General features: G+C 40.2%; 1 protein-coding gene across 1 annotated transcript in view; it reads left to right on the top strand.

Annotated features, from left to right (window-relative positions):
- The window catches only part of LOC107095375 (dystrophin-like), a 369,912-nt gene that overhangs the window by 320,532 nt on the left and 31,754 nt on the right, over positions 1–17,626 (top strand). Inside the window, 2 exon segments of the mRNA XM_015391433.1 lie at positions 6,776–6,839; positions 7,803–7,863. Coding sequence (XP_015246919.1) covers positions 6,776–6,839; positions 7,803–7,863 — 125 coding nt within the window.

The raw sequence follows: 17,626 nt of genomic DNA, 5'->3' as shown, positions 1-17,626 counted from the left end.
TTATTTTGCAATAAATTCCACAAACATGCTGCCTTTTAGCATGTGTGCTACAAACATGCTTACTGTTTGCATTTATGCCAAAAATAGGCTACCTGTTACCATGTATGCTGCAAATGTGCCTTATTTTGCAATAAATTCCACAAACATGCTGCCTTTTAGCATGTGTGCTACAAACATGCTTGCTGTTTGCATTTATGCCAAAAATAGGCTACCTGTTACCATGTATGCTGCAAATGTGCCTTATTTTGCAATAAATTCCACAAAAATGCTGCCTTTTGCAATGTATGCCACAAACATGTCGTTAGCATGTACGCTGCAAACTGGCTGTTAGCATTTATGCTATAAATATGCTATCTTTTAGTATAAATGCCCTACCTCTTAGCATGCATGCTACCACATGCTGGCTGTTAGCATGTGTGCTACAAACGTGTTTGCTGTTAGCCTATTTGTGGCATACATGCTAACAGGTAGCGTGTTTGTAGCACACATGCTAACAGCTAGCATGTTGTGGCATACATGCTATCTGTTAGCATGTATGCTACCACATGCTGCCTGTTGGCATGTATGCCACAAACATGGTGTTAACATGTACACTGTAAACCGGCTCTGTAAGAATGTACGCCATCGACATGCCAATTTTTAAAACAAATGCTGAGCTTTAAGTCACTTTGTTGTTGTAGAAAATAGTTTTAGAAAATTTTTTAACATGATTTTGCGGAAACAGCCTGATCCTTATCCCTTCAGTGTGAGGAGGGTACCTAGAGATCCAGCTCTGTCAAGTGAGTTCAGCTATATTTCTTTATGCCTGAAGGGGTCGCAGGCGGTGGTCAACTTAGGCACAAAGTGCATTTTCAGTGATAGCAAATTCTGCTTCAACAACGACACACATCTCTTGTGCGATTTTAATCAGGTTACCGTGGATACGGGCAAAAGCAACTCTGGCAGAAATGGACTGGATGAGGTGGACACAAAGGTAATTTCAGACCCTGGTTTTATAGTAGCAGGGGAAAAAAAATGTGATTGACCATCACTGTCATACCGTACTCATCTCATGTCATGGCTATCCTCCTCTCACTTCCTCGTCCCCACACACTGTGTCATCAGCCTGGTAGCAGATGAAGAGTTGGATGTTTAATGAGCCGCTCTGTCCACAGAGACAGGACCATAACCCATCTCGGTCCAACATTTTAAAGACTTCCAGGCTCAAACACAGGGCCGTGCTTCCCCCTGGGATATTCAAGATGTAGCTTACTGACAGAACATGATAAAACATGCAAGAACTAGATGGGGAGCCGTCTTTTATCATTAAGGAATGATATTTCCCATCACAGGCTCCAAGAAACTACTGTCACAAGTTTGTCTTTTTAGCTGCTGCATGAATATTCACTATCCATGAATATGTACCATCTGCTGGTAGACATTACTAAAGTAAATCATAAAACTACAAACTGAAATATGGCAATTTGGATAATTTTTTATGATTGATCCTTTTTTATTCATATAAAAATCCATTATCGATTGTTCAGGAACAATTCCTCTAGATTATCTTTATCGCCAAGAGATCAAAATGAGTCTTTGCTGTTTTATATATTAAAAACTCATATGTTGTAGATTAAATAATTCTGGAGATTAACTAACAAATGTGCAGCAATCTACACCACCAGGTGTCCCAGGCTAATTATGCAGTATTTATTTAATTGCTTTCATTTTTACTTCTTTCATTAAACTTTTGTGATTTTAATTGACTGTTTAGGAGTTAACACTGTAGAATCTTTCTTCATCACTAGAGTGTACTGTTTTGATTAGCGAATTGGTCTCATCTACTGTAAATAATGCACTGGTGAAGAGAAAGATGGAGATTAGATGAAGGCAATACAGCAACCTGGACTTCCTGATCCCCTCAGCAGAACCTCAAGTGGATCAAATCTGCGCATTGATGCAGAAAGTCATACTAGTGTTCTTGCCAGCGTATTTCAGCGTAACGGGCCGTAACTCTGAAAATCAGGCCAATACTCTTATTTCTTATGAGCGCGTTGGTCTTTTGAGTAAAATCTGGGTTCCCTCCACATTTCAGCACACACGTTGTTTAAGCTAAAACGTTTAGAGTTACAATGGAAATAGCCAATACCCTGACTTTTAATGAGCGTTACAGAAACTGTTTTTAAACACATTTACCTACCGTAATTTTCGGACTATAAGCCGCGACTTTTTCCCCATTTTTCTACCTTGCGGCTTATATAACAATGCGGCTTATCTATGGACTTTTACAGCTAACTAGCCTCACGAGCCACTAGCCTCGTGAGACCATCCTGATCCCGCAAGCTTTCAAGGTTTCACTCGCTAATCAGTCTGGAGACTCTCCGTTGAAGAAAATTTGGAGCCGTTCACCAAACGAACGTCCAATCAGCGTTGGCTTTGAGGCGGGTTGAGGTGTGACGCAACGAGAAGCGCGACAGTTCAGTCTAAAGAACATGGCGGCTTCAGCTGATGAAACTAGCGTTAGCGTGGCTATCTAGCAAGTTTTATCGGAATTACAGAGTATTTCTTCACTGAAAGAAGAGCAAAACACTGCTCTGGAGGCTTTTCTCAGAGGAAAAGATGTTTTTGCTCTTCTCCCGACTGGTTTCGGCAAGAGTAGCAGCTAACCAGTATTTTCGCCCCTTCCCAAAATTACTTCAACCGAAGGTTTCCAGATGGATATGCGGAGCAAATCCATCTGGTAGAGTCAGGTTAAACGGCCACTAGCGTAATACCTAAATCTATGGATTTTACCATCCACCATGTTGACGTCACATTTGCTTCAACACACAAGTACGGTAGCCGCACGCGGGGGAATGCGGAGGTCCTCCGGAAGCAGACTTCTACTGCGAGCGGTACGAGACAGAACGACAGTGAGAAAGACGGACATTAAACATAAAAAACCTGCGGCTTATAGTCCGGTGCTGCTTGTAAATGTACAAATCATGCAATTTAGCTTCTGCGGCTTATATTCAGGTGCGGCTAATAGTCCGACAGTTACGGTACTTATTTGGACACAGGAGGGGTCACTTCAAAGGTGTGAAACCTGCACCGCTGACGCTGTAATCAGCTCACAGAGGCAGAGATAAAGCTTGAAAAACCCACCATTTTAAATTGTTGAAATAATTAACTCTATGATGATTAACAGATATATCGCAGGTGATACCTGCCTTCTTACCCTCTTTGATTCTTGTGACTATAAGTGATTCTTAAAGTTGGCACTAACGTTGAAAAGCCTGAGTAATGTTCACCCTCATTTTGCTGCTTTTTTTTTTTTTTTGTGGCTTGAATCTGAGAAATGCAACGCCGTTTCTGCTCTCTATGATGGAGCTACTAGGATATGGCATCACCTTTGCTCTGTCTCACATCATGGCTGCATCCTACAAGGACCCAGTCCAGGTAGACCGGTCTGTGAAAATAAGGAGGGCGGAAAAGCTTTGGCTATGGATTCAAACAGGACCAGCCTTCGCCGGCTTCACCGCCGTTTGCTCTGTCACCTAGCAACCGTAAGAGTTGACATACAAAGAAGGCAAATAATGGATTCTGCTCTTCCCATTACTGTTCTGGCTGCTAATCACATTGTTGAGGAGCTTCAGCAGCAGTACCATTATCACAAATATCGTATTTATAGTCCCCACTCTGCGAAGATACTGGAGTATGAGCTTAAATCTCAGCCAAAGCAATTTACACAGAGACGGATAAAAACATTTCCTTAAATTAAACATTACCTGCCATATATCTGTAACCATTAAAAAAACTATTTGCATTAATTTCAGACAAACCTATTCACATACTTGTATTATATTAAACTGCACTTCCAATATTCACCACTGTTCTGCGCCATTTACCTTTCTCCTCTGAGCACGGAGCAGCCCGCTTGCTTGGACTCGCAGTGAATCACCTGATATTAATTCAGTTCAGTTTATTTCTATAGCGCCAATTCACAACACATGTCATGGCACTTTACAGTTCACCAGATCATCCAGTCAGATTGATTCAAAGTTTTCTATCTTAGGAAAACCAGTTGATTGCATCGACTGATTGACTCCAATGCAATCCCTCACACTAAGCATGCTCGTAGCGACAGTGGAGAGGAAAAACTCCCTTTTAACAGGAAGAAACCTCCAGCAGAACCAGGCTCAGTGTGAGCAATCATATATCCAAGGCTATGTAGGATACACTTTACCTGTCCGCATAACAAGGAGTCTTCCATTCTTCTATGACATAATCGGGCGATGAATCTGGCCTTCAGGGGATGCATCCCCTGAATTGGAGCTCAACACATTTCAACCTACTGCCTAAGCCTTTCATGCCAAAAGCATTGTTTCCAGAAGTAAATATTTATGGATTTCAGACCCTCCAAAATGTTTGAAACACTTATACCATTGTTTTTATTTCCAGTGACTCCTCACCACTCTAGATGTTCTGTGGATGTATTATTTTAGAAAAACTAATAATTTTGATGAAAGTTGTACTGTAGCTATGTCCTTTAAAATGAACTTTCATAACCAGCCGTTATCTTCTTTATGCCTTCAGCTGATGGGACACTTGGTATAAAACTGACCTAAACTGTTCATGGGTTTAAACGCTACAGTGCAACTGACTCAGATATCTTAGAAAATTCCTTTTTTTATGTGAGTGAAACATAAAAATAAGTATAACAAATATTGTTTAGTATTTATATTGGTTTGAATGAGGGAGGAAGTAGGGAGTATTTTCTGCGACAATCCGACTGTAAAGACGCATCATTCCGACCGAATCCCCCCCTCCCCAGCCGTTCTTTCACTGCATCTTCATGTTCATCATTTTGTCTTTGTGTACATAAAACTATTCAGTGTCTGTTTGAATGTACATTTTTTTTATTTATTGTAATAATCCAGACATATTTGCTTAAAGTTGACCTTTTCTTCACACAAAGTAAAGGATGCATCTGATGCTTAGGGTTATAAAAGCTTGATGGTGATTTAAAATAAAACTGTAGAGGAAAGACAAATAAAAATGCATCTGTTGAGTGTAAAGACAATGTCTTCCTTTAATTTATAATTATTAAAACCAAGGAAACGGGCTCAGCTTTAAAGGGACAGTTCAGAGTTTTTTTAAGTTGGGTTCTGTGATATGGATTGCTTACATCAAGGTATATTTCAGAAGATATTTTTAAAGGTAATCTATATTAGCAACAAAATAAACTGGATTATTAGAAAGGTGAAATATTAAGAAAGGTGGATATAAAGGCTGCAGATTCAGCATTAGTGCAGCAGGACGATGTAGTCGCTGAGGTGCAAAGGTTTCTGTTTAGGCATAATAATGGAAGGTTGTGTGGAAGGAAAAACTGCAGTTTTGAAAACATTTTCACTCTGGGATAAATATATATACATTAAATTATCTTTGATATTCAAATCTACTTTAAAAAAATAAAAGTAAAAAAAAAAAAGTGCAGAAAGGAAAAGGTATCAGAAGAAAGCAGCACCTACTCTGATATTTCATACCAGTGTAAGGAAATGCTGTACTATACGATTCAACAATAAAGGCCAGAACACACCAAAACCGATTTTGCGTCCGATCTATCAATGGGGATGATCATACCCGACACAATTTTACGCAAGGGGGCTTGCAAAAGTCCGATTGAGATAGAGCCCAGGTCTATTTTAGTCAGACTACGCAGCAATTCAGCAGCAATTTCATGGGTCTGACAGGAAGAGAGACGCGGTTGCAAAGTAAAACATATTTGGGGGAAAATACAAAATAAAATCTGTTAATGGCACGAGGAAAGAGTTTTGGAATCCCACATTGCATATATAGTAAGTGGGACAGACTCGTGCAAAAACAATCAATAAAACATTACAAAATAGAATTCTTTAACCATGATAGTTCATGAGGACAGAAAACAGATAAAGTAGTGATCCTCTTGAAGCTTCACAAAACAATGAGGGATAGAAAGTTCAGTTTATCAATCTCCTCAGAAAACAAAATTACTTCAGGAGGAGAAAAAATGAATATAGTAAAATAGCCTCACAAAAAAAACTAAATAACGAGGGGCAGACAAAGCAGGTTAGTGCAGCGTATCTCTCTAACCTCTATGAAAAAAAAGAAAAATATGGAAGAACTTCCCAGATCTCTCCCTGGGAATCACCTCTCTCTGTCGCAGTCAGCACATAAACTGCCCCAAGATGTTTTTTGCTGTTTTTCTTTAGACGTAGATTTCATTATATTTTTAATATATGCATAGGGACATTATCTGTTCTGGTTTGAGATGCTGCACAGACTCATTATGTGAGGCTTTGCTCTATAGCTGCGTCAGTGTTGTTTTTTTAATAACTTTTCATAATCGGTGTAAGTCAAGTGGGAAATCGTTTTAATTTTTGTATAACACAGAGAAAGAATTGAAAAAAAAAACAAAAACAAAAAAACTGAACAGATCTGCTCACCCTGCCTGGGCGGAGCCTCTCTATACTTTGTGACATAGAAAAAATTCGGAATGGAGATTAAAAAGTCGTACATAACCGGTGTGTTCTGGCCCTAATACCCAAAATTTTTAGATTTTATCTGCAAACTTACTGTCATAAATTTTTTCTACATACATAACCCCTCCTTTTAAAACTCTAAACTACATTCTTAAGCTTGATGCTAATTGCATTCATTTGTGTTTAGCAAACATATGTATTTTTCATCAACAACAACACATCAATGGTTTTGGCACAGAGCAAAAATGTGAATTATTTTACGGTTTTAAGAATGTCTCCTGGTTCCTCTCTTTTAGATTTCTGTCGAAAAACATCTGGAACAGCTGACAGACGCTCAGAGGGACTTGGGAAACTCTTCAGGTGAGGCAATCCCAATCCCGCCCCTAAAAAGTCCATGTTGTGCTCAATTTAGAGAAAAAACTGATATTTTCCAGCCTGATTTATGTCATTTTTTAAAGGATTAAGATGATTACCTCTTAAAAGCGGCGAGCATTTGAAGCCTTTAAGTTGATTGACATTTGTGTCGCAGTCAATTTAGGTAACACTTTTTTTTTACTTTTTTGTTTATTTCAAAAAGTTTAAAGTTGAATTTAGGGCTGTTTAAGCTCTTATAATTCGATAAACGTTGAGCGGGAGCAGGTGGCATCAGTTCCACAAAGATTAGGGCGCTGAAGACTGGAAGTTGCTAAAAGTCCATCATCAGTCCTCATCTTTTGGTCTGAGGTATGAGCCTTTAAGGTGACTGGAGAAATGATTTAATTAAATTCAGTTTATTTGTATCGAAAAGAAATGGAGCAAGCGGCGTCTGACTTTCCTGGAAATCAGGTGAAATTCATGTGAAGTTATAGAAATCTGATGTTGGAGCAAAAAATAAGCATATTTCTAATAATGCAAGGTATGAAGCTATCCAAGAATATAAATGGAAAGTTGAGTGGAAGGAGAAAGTGTATTAGGAAAAATGTATATGAGCATCAGGGCTGACAGCAGCTGAGAGAGGACTGAAGCAAAAAGCCCATCTAAGAAACCAGAACAGTAACGGGTTTAAACCTTAAATGTGGTGAGAAGTTTGATTTAGTTATTTTTTATAGTAAAAAGCAAAGTTGACCTCTGGATTAGGAGAATGGATGCCTTTTATTTTACAGTATAAATAGAAGAAAGCAAAGCTTTATGACATCCTATCTTTGTTGAGTTACCATAAGATTAAAAAAAAACTTTGCGTTTGGGGATTTATTTTGTCTCTTTTTTCACAGTAATTGTTTAAACTGTGTGAAAGTTCAGGTCTTTTGTTGTGACACTCCTGGTTTGTCCCTTTTGTCTTTTCAGGATCAGTAGAAAGCCCCTTCGAGCAAGGCATCTCTCCAAACAATGTGCCCTATTATATCAAGTAAGTAGTGATCTCTGGGCGGTGAACCAGCTGATCCTCACATTCTGCTGCCTTTTGTTTTCCTCCAAAGGCAAACCTACTGCTTCTGTCCTCCGCTGAACTGATTTCCACAGCAATCTCCTGGCTCTTTCTGTCACCGTAGCAATTTCAGACAAACTTTTGTTTTTCTTTCTCAGAATGTGTGGTAGATGTCTTTTTTAAATACTAGATAATAAGATAAATCCCTTCAAGAACCTGCGACTCTTAGTAGTTTGATAAATGCTACTTTAAGAGCAGGAAATGTCAGTTTTGTTCCAGTTTATTTGCTGCATTTTAGGGTCCAGTAAATGAATGCTGAACCATGATGGAGGGATAATGGTAACGGAAAATTTTAGGAACTGGAATATTGTGAAGTTTTTATAGTGTTTTTATATTTTAGATTTTGTTTTTCATCTTACATGTTTGCATGCTTATAATCTATTTTAACAGGTCTTTAAAATGAAAAGTTAATAAAAACATATTCTGTAACATCCAGCTTTCAGTGGGGGGTTCCAGCGCTGCCTCCCGGCGGTATGGTGGAGGTCTGGCGCTCCGAACAAGAACTGCATAATTTAGTAGGATCATAATCCTGATGAACTGACTGCACAGAAGATGTTTGGAGGGGGGATTTCTCGCTTAAAAACCTGTTAAAACAATTGTTCTAACTCAGCTAAAGAGCAGAGCAGATAAGCAACCAGAGCTTTTGACCCAACGTCCAAATTTCGGGGTTTAAACATTCTTGACGCCCAAATCTCTCTGAACGCTCCATTAGGCTCCTAATGGTGCGCACTGCAGCCTAAGTTGAGGCAAATATTTAGAAATGTGAACAACCACACAAAACAATCGGATTTCACAAGAATAAAGTTGTAATTTATCACCAGGGCTTGCAGTGTGATCAAACGTTATTGGCTGTTTTGCAAGAGATCTGGAAAATATGGTAAACAACCCATCTGCTAATGGTGCTAACACTACATACACTTTAACGTGCATACACTGAAGTCAGATTCTCAAACGTACCTTTGCGAGGACAAAAAAGGGTCAGAATTAGCTTGATTTAAACTGTTTTCCTCCCAAAATTACTAAATATTAATTTAAAGCTACAGTGTGTAATAATTACAGAGATATACAGTCAGAAATGTAATATATTATACATAACTATGTTATTTATCATCATCTACGAGCTCAGCCTCTTAACCGTAATATTTGCGTTGCCTTAGAATTCGTTATTTATAATTACATAGGAGCGGGTCTCGCAGCCATGGAGGCAGACATCTTTGCGCTACGGCAGCGTAGAGCCAACAAACTAGCGATTGCGAGATCGCCCATTACGCTCGAAAGTAACTACGGCAAGTTGAGAGAGATGAACTGAGACGGTACTGAACAATATATGGCAGTATTATGCCTGAGAATACTATCTGTAAAATTATCTATGTAAACAAACCTCATCACTTGAGAAGGTAGGTGATGCGGACGTCGTGGAAGACATTTTGTCCCGTAACGCTCGCCGTACTGTTGGGGGGGAGAAGCGATGGGGGGGAGATGTTCATGTTGCTGCAGTCTGCAGTCTGAACGTTAGATGTCGCTGAAAATTACACACTGTAGCTTTAAAGATATATTTCCAGGTTATTACTCCTTTAAAATTACGACTACCTTTTTTGTGATTTTTATTTCATTTTTTTCCTACACCAACCAGTAGCATATGCAGACTAACTTGCATGATTGGTCTGTGTGGTATCTACAACTTTTTCTAAAGGCCTGGAGTGAGAAATGTCAAATAATACTGTCTGTTTATGTAAAGATACAATAAGAATCTAGCAAAACTACAATGACAATTCAATACACACTAAATATAAAAAAAATAAATAAATAAATAGGAATAAAACAGGAAAAGAAAATGGAGTGCCTCTGGAATTGATCTAAATTATTATTGATCCAAATTCTGTGAGATGGACTCTCTGCTGCTAAATTCAAGGATGGGGGGAAAATTTGATGTAACTGGGTTAAAACAGCTGTTTTAAAATCTCTGGGCCTATTTTTGGCTTCTCAGTACTGATTCAGCTTTTTTTAAACACCACAGCCCGTCTAAGTGTTGTTCCCTCAGCTAACCTCACTGTGCTGATGGAAAATTAATGTAGAAATACAGAATTTCAAGGAGCGGATTAAAAATGTGCATAAAAAACGGCCTTATCGGTACAGAAGTGTTTGTTTCCCTCTCAGGTGTGGCGCTTTCACTGACTCTTAAGGTGTTGGTTGAGATCAGACGGCGTTCTTGACATGACTCTGCCTTTTAAATCAGCTGGAAGCTCTTCAATAGCAGCACAGGTTTAGAACCCCGGCAATAATCTCCCTGATGGATCCATGTTTGTATTTTTTTTATGTTTTTAGCTCCATTATCTGCCAGAGCTCTTAATGAGCAGCTGAGGGAGTAATCGATGTGTTAAAATCAGGTGTTGATCCTCTAGATATCTCTTTTCTCACACCTAAGGGCTCCTCCAGAAGGCCTGTGGAGATGGTCACAGCTGTAGGCTTAGCGTACAAACGGCTATTGTTTCACTGCTGCACACACCTCCGCGCTGTTAGAGGGTTGACATAACAGTTCAGACTTGTCTACACTTTTCTCCTCAATCCTGCAACACCGACTCCCAAAAGGAAAGATCCTCCCCCCACTTTTCCTCCTCCAGCTCATCTCGCCACTTTCTCTGTTCACTTTGCTCTCCTTTCATTCTCCCACCCTGTCCTTATTCTCTACACTCTCATGGTGCTGAATGTGAGCGTTATTTAGTTCTTGCTGTCCCGTCCTTCTTGTCAGGGAATTACCCCCCCCAGAAGATGTCTTTTGCTCCCTGAAACACCAGGAAGGGGGGGAAGGGATTCAGAGGCAGGCAGCCTGATCTCTGCCTTTTCTAGCAGAGCCGTGCCAACAGCGAGCTGCAGGCAAGCATAGACAGGAAGTAAGCAGGGTTTCATTTCAAAGTTAAGTACTCCAATATTTCATCAAATATTTGCTGTATTTTAAAAACAAATTTGCAAAACTGCTGTTTTTTTTTTTAGTAAAAATGCAAACAGATTGTTCTTGGAGCTTAGAATAAACTACAGTCTTAAATAGAATACTTTTCGTGATTGAAATTGACCGCGGCTACTGATTCGGGAAGGTAAGGGAGGTTGGAGGTTGGTGCACCTCCAATTATCTTCCTGAGACAAACATTAACTGTACAGAACTCCTTAACAGATGGTTTCAATGATTGAGGAAACACAGTAAGCTAAAAAGAATAAAAAATACAAATCTGAAATAGATAAGAATGTAAATAAACTCTGATCTATATTTGATCCAAAAAGGGTAGATTGAAGAGTTACTTAAATTAGGAAGTTAAGTTGTTTCATTACTCCTTAAATAACTTAGCAGCAGAGTCGTTATGTATGTAGGCTCTTAGCATTAGCAAAAACAATGACCGTTTCTCAATTCACGAGAACACGAGTCCGTACTTGCGTTCTCCTCAAGAACACAAGAAAGTGTGGACTTGGTGAGAACGCGAGCACGCAGCATAGATATGGGTCAATTGGAACAGAAGCGTATTCGTGACGTCACCGCATGCTTAGCTCGTCTAGAGCTGCATTTCACCTCCGGTTATTAATAGTCTTTAGATAAAAATAAATTATGACTTTACATTTAGTGGGGGAATAATAATGAACACAGTCAGATAAACACAAGTCAAATGAATGCTTTGCCAAAAAAAACCCACACAAAAATACCGAGAGAGGGCAGATGGGCTGCGGTTAGCCCTGGCTGCCGTTAGCCTCGGAGCTCCACTGGTTGCCACGGTCCTATCAACTTCAGAAAATCTTTTTTTTATCTATTACGCATTAAATCGGTAAATTGTCCATATAGTGACGTTGTAAAGTATTATATTCTCGCCTGAAATTATCTTAAAACTTACTTTTATTAAACAGCAGCAACAGAAAATAGAACTTTTAACTTTCAATGGAGCGCTCCATTGAAAGCTGCTTCTGCCGCAGTGCATGCTGGGACAGCTGTCAATCTCAAGAACGGAAAGGTCTGCTCTGATGCATAATCTATAATGAGGGCGGGGCGGGAACAACGACAACAATGGATGCAGGAGAAAAGAATATATGTATATTTAAAATCCCACAACAGCAAATAGCCTTTCATGTCACATGTCACCTTAGGCAATTCACAGAGACAATTCAGTCAGATCATACAGTCACATTGGTTAAGTTTTCTATCTGAGGAAAACCAGCTGATTACATACAGTCATTCAATTTGTACACTAGATCTATAGATGGCTCTGTCTTGGAACGACAAGCTCTTTGGCAGTTTTCATGTCAGAGAGAGAAAATACAGGTAGTCACAGTTATTGCTGAGCCTATAGCTATGTCTAGGAGAGAAACAGGACTTAAAACTGAAAAATGGGCAAGTGGTCCCTATGCCCTCAAGATGTCTAAGTCTATAGCAGCATAACTTTAGGGATATCTTCAACATACAGCCATAAGCCTGGCACACCAGGTTAACCTTTAAAATATTCCAACAAGGATCCAAAACGTAAACCTCTCACCTCATTGACATTAACATGACTAATATTAATTGATGCTCTTGTAGCCACTCACCCTACTGTAAACAACACATCAGTTAATCTTCAGACATTTTTTTTAATGGTTAGTAAGTCCAGCCATTTTATCCATTCATGGATAAACACGTAAACAACTCAACTTCAATTAAATCAAACCTGTGAGATCAAACTGTCCACTTAGGAAGCAACTCATAATTTCACATGCTGTTAGACCACAGGCTGAAATTTTTGGTTATTACCAAGACGCACTCAATAAAGGAGTAGTTAAATATAACGCTGGTCTTAGGACTGCACTGCTACAGCTCCTTAGGTGGTGGTAATACGCTTCCAGTCCTTTTGATGCAACAGAGAAGGAAAGAGATGGACCTAATCCCACGCAGACCCAAAACAGTACACCTAAGCACCAACCCGCGGAGGGAAATGTAGGAGCTGACAGATTTATGGAATCACTCAAACGTCCCATTTGAAGGAGGGGAGACTGGGGACAGCTGCAACAAGTTTAACATTTCCATCCCTTTCTCATCGGTTATTTGTATTAGAATGATCATATTTAGAAAAATCAAATCCTGCCCATACAGTTGCATGACATAGAACGACCATAGCAACGACTGCTTTCCTTTTCCGTTGGAGGGCAGGGGGTGTCCCATTCTCATTTATACACTCCACCTTTAATCAAAGCGACAGTCACAGCTGTGTGTGATTTCATTGGAAGTGAAACTGGATGTTGAATGGGTAAAGCATAGGGGGCGGATTGGGATCAGACCATAATCTCAGCTAGCAAGACAGATCCATGCATGCAAATGAAAGTATACCATTTCCACAAAACCATAAGGTAAAGCCCTCCAACTTTGGACATATAAGCTATTTAAGGTAATACAAACAATGGCAGCTTAGAGTGATACACTAGTTAGTGCAAATCAATAAACATAAATATCTATCTATATATATATATATATATATATATATATATAGCACAGAAGTTCTGTGTCTTGTCGCAGTGTGAGTGTGTCCAGGCGTTTGATGCTGTAGTTCAGCAATCTGAACTTTTACAACTTGATGCCGAGCATCAACCAATCAGAAAAGCTGAAGCCGTCAGTCAGACAGTCACTACATGCAAGCTGTGATCTCTTCTGCAGAGCTGTCAGCATATGAGAAATGAATAAATATAAATAGGTTAAACTCCACAGGTTTTAAAAAGACAGGAAGAAGAAACATTTTTTTTTAACTGAACTTTGTCAAAACAGTTTCTAAATACCTGCATTATCTTAAAATGTTCAAACCTGCTGGCGAAAACATTTTATTTTATACTCTGATATTTTTTTAAACCACAAATTAACAAGAAAACATGCAGACTATTTTTTTTCCAACTTAAAGCAAATACAGTCAAGTCACTCTCTAGAAGAGAACAGCTTAACAACGGTGTGTCAGACCTCAAAATGCTCAAATATCCAAGTTGAGGCACTGGATGCCTTTATCTTATGATTTTTTTCCTTTCACTCAACTTTCCAGTAATAAAACATACACAATATATATGTAAATTACAATTAATATGTGCTCCTTAAAGTCACTTTTTAAAGACATTTGCTAATTTACCGCCACTACCATGGATACCTGGACTAAATGTACAACGGAGTTTAAGGGCCAGACTAGAGATTCATTTATTTTTATTACGAGAATAAACTCATAACATTACAAGAATAAAGTCATATTTTATGACAATTCTTGCAAGTAGCCCTTTCCTCCCTAAAATGAGGAATGTCGAGAATCATGTGAAGTTATACTTTGCATCGTTTGACCAATGAGGATATATTTTAGCATACCAGCATCAAATTGGGCAGTATGTCAGAGTGGACTTAAGGGTAGATTATACTTCTTCAACCGCACACATCAAATGTCGCTTGGGTCTGGTCACGAACCAGTTTTGCTGGTATGCTTCTGTACCGTAGGTCTGGAATTCCAAGGGACAAACAGCAGTTTCCCGCCAAAGCAGAAGGGGGAGCCTTTTCGAGAACTCACAAGAACTTTGGCGGATCATCATGAGAACAGTAGCGCTGGCGGGAGTGTTTATCTTCCAAAATAATAATGGCGCATCTGCAAGATATCACGGTCACTGAGATGGATCTAGAGTTTCTAGACATTGAAGACGAACAGGTTCTGTTAATGGAGCGGATTAGACTTCTGCAACCGCACACATCAAATGTCGCTTGCGTCTGGTCGTGAACCAGTTTTACTGGTTTCCTTCTGCAGCGTCGGTCTAGAATTTCTAGGGACGCACAGCAGTTTCCCACCAAAGAGCAAAGGGGAGCCTATTCGAGAACTCACGAGAACCTCAAAAAAATCCTGACCAGCACCACCAAACAGCAACCTAAAGGCTATTTAACGCCAATTTATACTTGTGACACATAGCCTCTGCAACCGTCAAATCTGTCTCTGCACACCTCAAAAAAATCCCGACTATGCATCAGATGGTTGCAAACCCACGTAGACCTCAAGCGGAAGTGCGCAGACAAAAAGAAGATCCTTAGTATGCCTTTCCGGCTGTCTGTGTGGTCGTCCTTCTCAATTCGGTGCCGGAGCGCGCCATTTTTAAAAGCGAGGAATAAAAACAAAAATGGATAACCATGACAAAAGGTTGATCGAGGAGGTTCGGAAGTACAGCCACTTGTACGATCCCTCAGACATGTTCTTATGGAAAATAAACACTCCCGCCGGCGTCGCCGAAGAAGTTCTCCTGACCATCCGCCGAAGTTCTTACGAGTTTTTGAATAGGCTCCCCCTTGCACTTTGGCGGGAAACTGCTGTGCGTCCCTAGATATTCCAGACCGACAGTGCAGAAGCATACAGTGGAAAAAATTGAAATCTAGATAAGTCATTTTTTCTTAAAATAAGTACATTTGTTCTTGAATTGAGGAGGTAAAATAGACATTTTGCCAATGGAACAAGAAAATGTATATTTAAAATAAGAAAAACACAATTGCATTGTCTTTTTTCAAGTGCATATTATCTAATTATCTTATTTTAAGAGTAAAATACTCATTCCATTGGCACACTATCTCATTTACCTACTTAAAATAAGGATAAATACACTTAATTTAAGAAAATGTTTTACTTATTCTAGATCATTTTTGCAATGTACCAGCAAAACTGCTTCACGACCAGATGCAAGCGACATTTGATGTGTGGTTGCAGAAGTATAATCTGCCCTTAAATGAAGTGAATGTCCATTGTAGTAGTTGCTCGGTTTTTAAAAATGGCGCGCCCCGGCACAGACAGCCGGAAAGGCATACCAAGGACCAATCACAGCTGCTTTTTTGTCTGCGTACTTCCACTTTAGGTCTGCACTGGTTTGCGACTGTCCGACGCGTAGTCAGGATTTTTTTGAGGTATGCAACGACGGTTGCAGAACCTCTGCGTGGGGGGCATGGTCGCACACTGAGACAGATTTGACGGTTGCAGAGGCTATGCGTCAGAAGTATAAATTGGTCTTAAATAAGCCTTTAGGTTGCTGTTTGGTGGTGCTGGTCAGCCGTCATGTGATGGTTTGGAGTTTGAAGCTTTCTTTCTGAAACGGGTTGTGGTATGATGACTTAATTCTCCTTAATTTTTAACTTTATTCTTATAATATTACAACTTTATTCTCATAATATTAACATTTTATTCTCGAACTAAAAATAAAACATCCTTATCCTGGCCCTAACACTCCATTGTACAAACGTTTCAGAATCTCTGAGATAATTTTGGGAAACAAGCTTTTATTTTGGCGGCCCCGGCGGAAGTGCTCCTCCGCTGTTTTCCCGGGATGTGTGTGCGCGCGCCTCCGCAGTCCCACCACCGCTGCCTGCAGAGAGGAACACACACCGACCCGGTGAGGCCCTGCTCGGTACAACCTCGGTGTCAGGAGCCTGTCCTCCTCCCTGAACAGAACCTTCACCTCCGGACTCGCAGAGGAGGCTGTGATTTTTGCGGGCGATGCGGGAGCAGTTTCGGAAGTGAGTAGCGGCGGAGGGGCAGGGGAATGTTAGAGCAGGCTGATAAATAATGATGGTGGTTATGCAGGGGAGGGTTTCATGTGCACACACCTCGACTGGCTGCTTTGTGGATTATTATTTCTAACTGGCAATAACATTTAGTGGAATGTCTTCCTCCTCTTAAAATCTGCTCTCTGGGATCCTGCGGCTGTTAGCGGGGCGCGAGGCGAGCTGAGCGGCCAGTCTCCTCTCCTCCAGCCGCTCTTCCTCCCCGATGCTCCGCTGCCATATTGGAACTAATTCAGGATCCAGCTGCACATCGCAGCGAGATGTGATTGAAAATATGCCCACGGGGAATATGTGGTTCGCGCGTGTAAATAGTCCCCCCCTCCCCTTCAGAGGCAGCAGTGTTTGCATTCCTTCACACATGCACCCCCCCACCACCCACCCAAACACGGTCACCTTCCGTGGAAATCAGGTCCGAACCGAACCTGATCCATGTCGGAATGACCGCTTCCCTGTTTTCAGGTGTGTTTGGACCCACTGAGGCGATGAGGCATCTAAGAAACAATGGTAAAAAAAAATCAATGCTTTAGAGAAGGAGAATGAACTGAACTCCTTCTTTGATTCAATGGTTGAATTTATTCCTGCATTCAATTCAGTTCAGTTTATTTCTATACAATTCAACCAGATCATCCAGTCAAATTGATTAGAACGTTTTCTATCTAAGGAAAACCAGTAGATTGCATTGACTCATTGACCTGAAAGCTATCCCTCACACTAAGCATGCTTGTAGCGACAGTGGAGAGGAAAAACTCCCTTTTAACAGGAAGAAACCTTCAGCAGAACCAGGCTCAAGCCGGGCGGACAGGGTTTAGTCGTACAGTGTGAGTCACAGCTCACGATTTATGTTCGGCCCGACGCTCTCATGCGATCTACCTGGTCACACTGTATGACTAAAAACCACGTCGGACTCAGCTCCGCAGAGAGATGGAGCTACTCTGTAGCTCTCTATCCTAAAGCCAAACAAATAGAAGGGGTATATGAAGCTCACTATAGGTTATTTGTGCAATTTTGTGCTGAAAGTCCTAAAAAGCAAAGGAGACAACGTATTTGGAAAAAAAGACATGGGCAGAGATGGCAAAAGTACTCACTTTCCGCTTGTAAATTTACTTAAAGTATAAAAGTAGA

The sequence above is a fragment of the Cyprinodon variegatus genome, unplaced genomic scaffold (assembly GCF_000732505.1).
Source record: "Cyprinodon variegatus isolate N-32 unplaced genomic scaffold, C_variegatus-1.0 Scaffold541, whole genome shotgun sequence".
NCBI classification, from domain to species: Eukaryota; Metazoa; Chordata; class Actinopteri; order Cyprinodontiformes; family Cyprinodontidae; genus Cyprinodon; species Cyprinodon variegatus.
The sequence above is the reverse complement of the archived record's forward strand: the minus strand, read 5'-3'. Positions and strand labels throughout refer to the sequence as shown.